The 8,445-nt window shown below is 42.3% G+C and overlaps 1 protein-coding gene across 1 annotated transcript in view; it reads left to right on the forward strand.

Annotated features, from left to right (window-relative positions):
* LOC116504639 (nuclear receptor subfamily 1 group D member 1-like) overlaps positions 1–2,115 on the forward strand; it is a 40,679-nt gene extending 38,564 nt beyond the window's left edge. Inside the window, exon 8 of the mRNA XM_032211792.1 lies at positions 1,656–2,115. Coding sequence (XP_032067683.1) covers positions 1,656–1,852 — 197 coding nt within the window. The 3' untranslated portion in view covers positions 1,853–2,115. The remainder of the gene's footprint in view (positions 1–1,655) is intronic.
* The last annotated feature ends 6,330 nt before the right edge of the window (positions 2,116–8,445 follow it).

Consider the following 8,445-nt stretch of genomic DNA (forward strand, 5'->3'; position numbering starts at 1 on the left):
TTGAAGAGATTCCTATTGATGAGAAGGTGATTAAGGAAATATTAGAATGTGCATGCCATATTTTTCTGAGTATAAGACGCATCCAGATTTTGAAGAGGCATTTTTTTAAAAAAAGTAGGTAGATAGATAGAGGGATAGAGAGGGAGAGAAAGAGAGAGAAACACAGTAGGTAGGTAGGGGGAGAGAGAGAGTAGTTAGGTAGGTAGATAGGTAAAGGGATAGAGAGAGAGAGAGAAAGAGAGAGAGAGAAATACAGTAGATAGGGAGAGAGAGTGTAGATAGGTAGGTAGGTTGGTAGGTAGAGGGATAGAGAGAGAAAAATAGAGAGAGAGAAATACAATAGATAAGTAAGTAGATGTTTCCAGGTATATTTATCCATGTGCTGGAGAAGAAAATAGCTGACAATCTGTAGAACTTAAAACTTTGTTTCTGCTGGCACAGCACTTGACCAATGTAATTCTCATCAACCACTCTAACTAAACAGCTTTCCGAAAGGAAAAAAAAGGGGGGGTTGTACTTTGCAAACCTCCCCCAAATGTTTTTTCCCATGAATAGCCTGGGGGGGGGCTTGCAGAGAGCTCCTGGGGGAGTGGGGGGGGGGCAAAAATGAGCAAAAAACGGCCCGTTTTTAATGAAAACAGGCCATTTTTTGTCAAAAAAATTGCATGCATAGCCTTATGGAGGCTTATAGAGTGTTGCTGGGAGCTGGGGGGGAGGGAAACGGCCCATTTTTTGCTTATCCAGCCCCCAGGAGCTCTCTGAAAGCCTCCATAAGGCTATGCACGGCCATTTTGGTGAAGGGGGTGGGGCTTCTGGAGGCAAAAAATGCTGTATTCGATGTATAAGATGCCCCCAGATTTTCAGCCTCTTTTTAGAGGAAAAAAGGTGCATCTTATACTCCAAAAATATGGTAAATGAATAGATTAACACTAATAATAAACGAGAAAGAACAATATTACATGATATGGGAAGCATTTTATCACTGGTTAGAGAATAAAAAGGAAAATTGGAGATGATGAAGATTAAAGAAGAATAGAAAATATGTTAAGATAGAGGTATAAATAAGATGATAAATGTTTGTATTATGATGGGGAAGCTAATTATGCTTAATGTTATTGTATTTTTATTAGAAGATATGTTAAGAGGAAAATGAATAGGTTAATAATGTTCAATTGTTTAATATACTACAATTTTAAGATTAGATAATTAATATTAATGTGAATGATGTTGTAAATGCTGAAAGCTGTTGCACAGATATTTGTACCCAGATGAGACACTGTTTAAGGAAAGATGAAATGTTCATATGTTGGGGGAAAAAAAACTAAAAAAAAATTTGGACACTTGGCAACTGGCTCATGTTTATGACGGTTGCAATGTCCTGGGGTTATGTGATCACTTTTTGACAAACAAAGTCAATGGGGAAGCCAGATTCATTTAACTATGATGATACTAAATTAACACTTAAGTGATTCCCTTAAAAACCGGGGCAACAACTGTCACGCTTAGCAACAGAACGTCTGGTTTCAATTGTGGTTGTAAGTCGAGGACTATACCTGTATGCCGTCATTTTTCCAAGGCAGCTAAACCCACCCCTCTCTTTTCCATGTCTTCTTTCTCTGTCTTAATTTTTAACACGTTTGTTTTGGTTTTCCCAGATCGCTCCGGGATCTCTGATGTGGATGCTGTTGAAATTCTTCAGGAGACTTTAATCCGGGCCTTGAGAACTCTGGTAACCAAGAAGCATCCGGATGACTCCACGCTTTTCCCCAAGCTGCTTCTCCGTCTCCCCGACTTGAGAACTCTCAACAAGCAGCATTCAGAGAAACCTCTTGCCTTCTGGATCAACCCTTAATTCCAGCACATCGATCTCATACGTCCCTCAGACTTTTTTAGGAAAGAAAGAAAGAAAAAATCCACCATCAAGTAAATTTACTGCAGCGGACTAAATGTTGCTCTTTGGGAAATGACTGTAATGATGAAATAAGAGGTGTAGAAAGGACACGACAAAGGCAGGAAGCCCACGGCCCCTGGCAGCTCGTTGGAGTAGATCCAGTGAGGAGAGAGATGGGAGAAAGGAGGAAGGATGCATTTCCCAGATAGCGCTCTCCACAGCACAATGCAGACTGAAGATCATTTACGTGCCAAGAGAGATCAGGCAAACAAACTGGACGCATCTGTTGTTTCTAAACGGGTGTGGGTGTGTATACACACGCATGCATATATTCACACATATATTTCCATACAGTGTTGTTTTGAGGCTCTGCCCTGTATATAAAAAAGCACCAGCTACATTGTACATAACAGTAATTCTTGGTAGCTCTTAAGAGTGGGGCAAATGTAGGACCACCTGGTAAGGCAGTTACTCCCAAACCTAGCTTCCTTAATCTGCACGCTAGTGTAGCCCCAATTTCAAAACTTTTTCCCCCCTGTTCCTTTGTTAGCCTCTGTTCCCTTGCTGCTGTTCTCAGAAAGTGTGTGCACACACATGAAAGAGGTTTTAACTAAGTAGATGGTCTCATCAAATAGGAACTAGAACTACTTAGGTTTTCCATCCCATCTCATCTCGGCAACCGATTAAGCAAAGCCCCAATTCTCTTTCATCTTGTCAGGTAACCCATATTTCATAAAGATCTCAAGCAAAAATGCAAAAGGTCTTCCACCAGTTCGTGGCAGATTTGCTCTCCGTTCTCTACAGCAAATTAGAGAGAAGTCGTAAGAGGAGGAAAGCTCTGGAGATGCTGTCAGTCGATCGGAAGTCTAGTTTCTCAGCAAGGGATAGGAACTTGATTGTAGTTGGATGTTTTGAAAGAGCCACAGGTAGCCCTTGACTTAACAACAGTTCATTTAGTGACAGATGCTTGGCAACTGATTTACATTTATGATGGTTGCAGTCCTGTAATCACCTTTTGCGACCTTTTGACAAGCAAAGTCAATGCGGAAGCCAGATTCCCTTAACAAACATGTGACTAATTTAACAACCATAGCAAGAAAAGGTCGTAAAATGGGCCAAGGCTCACTTAACAAATGTCTCACTTAACAGCAAAAATTTGGGGCTCAATTCTGGTCGTAAGTTGAGGACTACCTCTATTGGAAGAGAGAAAGAGATTTGTATTAGCCAGTCTTCCTTCCATCTCTATAAGATTCAGCCATAAGGAAGAAAGGGCTAAGCAGAGCAAACACTCCGAATACTTTTCTGCTCAGCTTTTCTGATTACTTCTGGACTTTGGTGCTTTTCTACCCCCTTAAAGGGTGAAGTTTGAGAGATTTTATCCTAGAAACCCTTGGCCTCTCATTTTAATTCCAAATCCCATTCCTTTTTAAGGATGGGGCCAAGAATCCCAAGCCCTCTCCAAGCTGCCTTTCTTACTCTATTCAGCTCCGTCTTTTAGGATAGATTTCCCATATTAAACCCAAGAGTTTGTTGACTAACTCACCCATTCATCAGTAGACTGCCTTCCTTGGGGAGTGGTGTGTTCTTTGCACTTTATATTACTTTTCTTTTAAGCAACCAGATTCTGTGCCAAGCAATGTGTAAATTATGACCTGAGTAGATTATCCAACTTAAACAGATGACGTGTTTGTTTATTTTGCATAATTTATTCTGCTTCCACTAGTCTTGAAGGTGAAGGTGGCACTGGAAGCTATGTTGAATACTGAAGTTTCATCCTCTGATCTCTAAAAATTCTATGGTTTTTCTGGATTTCTGAGACTGTACATCACAATGGCACATCAGTGTCTCATGCAAAATGTACGTGGTTTAGAGCACCAAAGGGTCACACGGGTGTGTAGATTCAATTGCACTCTCTGGGTTGGTTGGTTTTTATTATTATTTATGCCCGATTGCGACACAGCATGGGAGAAATGGCTCTGATGTGTATTTGGGGCTTCGGGTTTTGCCGAAGCCCAACTTTGAAAGAATTGAAAATGTATTTTCCCACGACAAATAGAAACGGAATGAAAGTGGAGATGCTCAGGATGCTAACTTCTGTAACCCCAAATTCTGTGCTCAGAACAAGATGGAACTGCAGATGCACGGATTTAATAGACTTTGAGAGCTCTAGCCCTTGACAACCTAGGAACCCTTTTTCCCCATATCGAATTACAAATTTAAAAGAAGAAGCCGACCCACGTTGGGATATTTTTAAAAGACTTGGAGATGACAAAAAAAAAAAAAAGGGGGGGGGGAGGATCCTGGACTCCCTCTTCTCTCCAGTAGGATCTCCCAGTGTCCCTGTCTGATTGTGGTCAGCCCTGCCTGGTTCTCTACATTGATAATATGACAGGTTTTCCATCCCATTTACAGGAGTTCTCATAGCATGTTTGAATCACCCTCCTGTTGCATGATGTGGGGAATATTTGGTGTTCTTTGCAGGGTGGGAGGGACACTTGCTGCTGCTGTTCAACACTGCTTTGAAATGAAACCAAATGTTGCACTTTTTCTTAGAGATGTATGTAGGAACAAAGAGTCCCCTCCCTAAATTGAAGTATATTTGCTGCAATGGGAAAAATGGAGAGGGGTTTATTTGCTGCTGCTGCTGCTGCTGCTGCTACTGCTACTGCTGGGAGTCCAAAAGACTCGTTAAAGATGCTGGCAAGGCAGAGAAAAGAGAGAATTTATTTTTTGTCTAACATTGAAGTGCAATAAATACATGAAAAAGATAAATAAAATAAATATTTGCTAACAGTATAAGCTTTCTGTCCTTCTTGTCATTCAGGTGTTCTGACCCAGGCTTCCTTAAAGAGCAAGAAGCAGAGTCTTAGTCCCGGCAAAACCCATTTTATTTACACGACTGCGAATTCCTTTCATTCACAGTCAGCAAGGCTTAGCAAGCAGTCTTTCCGAGGGATATTTATCAACACGAACCTTATCTTGTTTGGAGACCTGCCAGATAGCTAGTTTCCAAATGCAGGGCAAGGCAAACTTGGCACAGAGTCTCTTAAAGTCACAAACAAAACTTTCCACTCTTGAAACGACTGAAGGAACGAATTGTTTCCTGCAAAAGCCCACTCCCCATTTGTTCCTCTTTTGTTTCCTCTGGGAGGGGCCAATCACCTCCAAGGTGTGGCTTTACTCCTAAGTCGACCCTGCTTTCTTATTGTTCTTGTCTTCTGGCAGCTCTGCGCATGCACACACTGGGAACAGGTTCCAGCTGTTTCTCTGCCTCACTGCTGTCTAGCTCCCTCTCTGTCTCTGACACAGAGCCCTCGAATGAACTTTCCTCAGCCCCCAGGACTGGCCCATGTTCTTCCCCAACCTCCTCACTGTCCGACTCTGCTGCCAGCTGTGCTGGCCACTGGCGGGCCACAATACTAAGCTTGTGTCAAAAAAGGAGACCTGGAATTGAGAAACTTCCTAACGGTGAGGACAATTAATTACCAGTGGAACAGCTTGCCTTCAGAAGTTGTGGGTGCTTCATCCCTGTAGGTTTTTAAGAAAAGAATGGACAGCCAATTGTATAAGGGTCTCCTGGTTGAGCAGGGGGCAAAACAAATTCTGATGCTTGAAGGAAAAGTAATGATGGAGGCCCAGTACTTGTCTTTCCTATGAAAAGCAGTTCCTTTGTCCAGCATTCTGGAATGTTTATTTGTAACATGCATTGAGATGATTTGCATGAGAAGTATTCCTGGCCATTCTAAAAATGCAGCGCCTGCTGTTCTCCTGAGCTAAACAGAAGGAACTGCTTAAGGTGGAAGTATTAACATTGTTAATAATGAATTAGGCTGATCTATTTCAGTCCTCGCTCCTCTGGGGTTTTGCTTCTCTGAAGATCTTCCCATATATTTTTTGAGATGATATAAACAGTGTATTTATTAGATTTTTATTCTTTTTTTCCCCAATTTCTAAAAAGGTCCTAGAGCGGGATTTATATTTCATGTATTTAGGCAAGTGGTTTATGGTTGGCAGTTAGCTTTTTTGCAACGGTAATGGCCTCTGTTCACCACTAGGAGCCAGTGAAGGCCACAATAATATTCCTTTCCCTTTTAAAGGGCTTTTGTAAATACTATGCAAAAATAGAATACTCTAAATTCACAGACTACTTCAATGGATCTCAGGCACTTGTCTATTGTTAACTGGCTGCTAGCTTATCTGTGTGCCTCCTCTTCTGCTGTGTTCTCATGATACAATGAAGGCTCATCTTCATGTCCCATTCACTGTGGTATGGAGATGGTCTCCTGACCATTTTATCTCCTCTCCAGCCTGAAGCACAGCCAACTTAAATTTGTCTTCAGCTATCCAGATTGAAAGCACTAACGTCCCTCTTCTCCAATCACATAGGTGCTTTTTCAGGAGGCAATGGGACTTCCTTGTTTTTTCTTTGGAGACATTTTGCTTCTCATCCAAGAAGCTTCTTCAACTCTGACTGGATGGTGGGGAATGGAAGGATTTCTATTCCTTGCAGACAGCTGGTCATTTGCATTCTTTCAGAGAGTCATTGAGGCCACTTGGAGGCTTCTCTGTGTCCTCAGGGTTCTGCAAATGGGTGCGGAGCCTTCTTGACTGCAGGGTGTTTTCTGCCCTGTATCCCTTCAGGCTGTTGGGAATGCTAAAAGTCTATGGAGTCTATGCAGTCTTTAAAAGAAAAAAACAAAGTCCAGTTGCCTCCTGAAAAAGCACCTTTGGGACAACCATGACCCAGATGACTGAGAATCTCCATAGACTTCTCTCAGCACAAGTTTTGCCAGGCATATGATCTACGATGTCTCATAGACATTAATGAAGATAAAGTTAAGATGGAATCTGCCTGGCAACTACTGATGTTGCCAAAGTGCAAACGGTATCCCCTCCATTTTCTGGGCCAGTTTGGCTTGGGCTGCTGGAGAAATTGGATTATCTGCCTCCCTGGACATTGCCTCCTATGTCATGCATGATCATGCATGATCAGAAAGAAAGTGGGCTCTTCATATATGTGGGTTCTCAATAGTAGGTCACCAGGTGTATGAGGAGGAACAATTATCATCCTGCTTTGCCCTGTGTTGCTGTTGCTGTAAGTAGTACCTAGCTCATTATTAGTAACTGCAAGAGAGATCTTGGAGTCCTAATGGGCAATCCCTTAACTGTTCTGACCCCCCCCCTCCTTCGCTCGTTCAAAGACAACAGGCAGATAGACTTAAAAGGAAATAACTTTATCAGTCCTCGGCTCAGACTGGCTGCGAGCCCAAAATAAACCTAAATAAAGTCTCTGGCAAGAAGATAACAGAATGCAAAAACAAAGATCTCTTAAGGCCAAACCAGGTGTACAGAAAGAAAGCAAATCACTTCTCCAAGTGCCTCTCACAAACAAACCACGACCGATGAACGATGAACCATGAACGAATGACGAATGTTGACTTCTGCAACCAGGGCGTGGCACCATCAGTCCTTTTATCTCCAGAAGACCACACTAACGAGCCCCAGCTGCATTGTTATTCCTGCAGCCCAACTCAACTCACAGCAAACTTCTGCTGAGTCACAACACTTAACTATGAGCCAAAGTGCGCTGCATCTGCCAAAAAAGCCAATGCAATCCTAGGCTGCAATTAACAGCGGTGCAGAATCAAGTTCATACAAAGTGTTAATACCACTTTATAATGCCTTGGTAAGACCACACTTGGAATATTGCATTCAGTTTTGGTTGCTGTAATATAGAACAGATGTGGAGACTCTAGAAAGAGTGCAGAGAAGAGCAACAAAGATTGATTAGGGAACTGGAGGCTAAAACGTATAAGAACGGTTGCAGGAACTGGGTATGTCTAGTTTAATGCAAAGAAGGACTAGGGGAGACATGATAGCAGGGTTCCAATATCTCAGGGGTTGCCACAAAGAAGAGGGAGTCAAACTATTCTCCAAGGCACCTGAAGGCAGGACAAGAAGCAATAGATCAGGGTTGTCAAACTTGTGGGCTGCAGGCCAGATGCGTCATGCTCTGGCCAAGCCCATGCCTGGTTTAGCAAAGGGGGGGGGGGAGTCGAGATATGTCACATGATAATGAGTTTGACACCCCTGCAATAGATGGAAACTAATCGAGGAGAGAAGCAACCTAAAACTAAGGAGAAATTTCCTGACAGAACAATTAATCAGTGGAAAGACTTGCCTCCAGAAATTGTGGGTGCTCCAACATTGGAAGTTTTTAAGAAGATGTTGGCTATCCATTTGTCTGAAATGCTATAAGGTTTCCTGCTTGAGCAGGAGGTTGGACTAGAAGACATCCAAGGTTCCTCCCAACTCTGTTTTTCTGTTCTGTTCTTATCAGCTTGAGCTACAAGGAGAATCAGACAAAGCCCCTATCCATTTCATTCCAGCTCCTGCAGATTATAAATTTAAAAGGGGTATAAGGGAGCAAGTGACTGTGTCTGGTAGCACCTGGAAATAGCACACAAAATGGTGGTGGAAAAGATAAAAGTGCTCTCCCCTCTTCTAAAATAATAAGAACAAGGAAGAAATATAGCTGATTGAAGAGAATATTT

The sequence above is a fragment of the Thamnophis elegans genome, chromosome 2 (genome assembly GCF_009769535.1).
Source record: "Thamnophis elegans isolate rThaEle1 chromosome 2, rThaEle1.pri, whole genome shotgun sequence".
Lineage (NCBI taxonomy): Eukaryota > Metazoa > Chordata > Lepidosauria > Squamata > Colubridae > Thamnophis > Thamnophis elegans.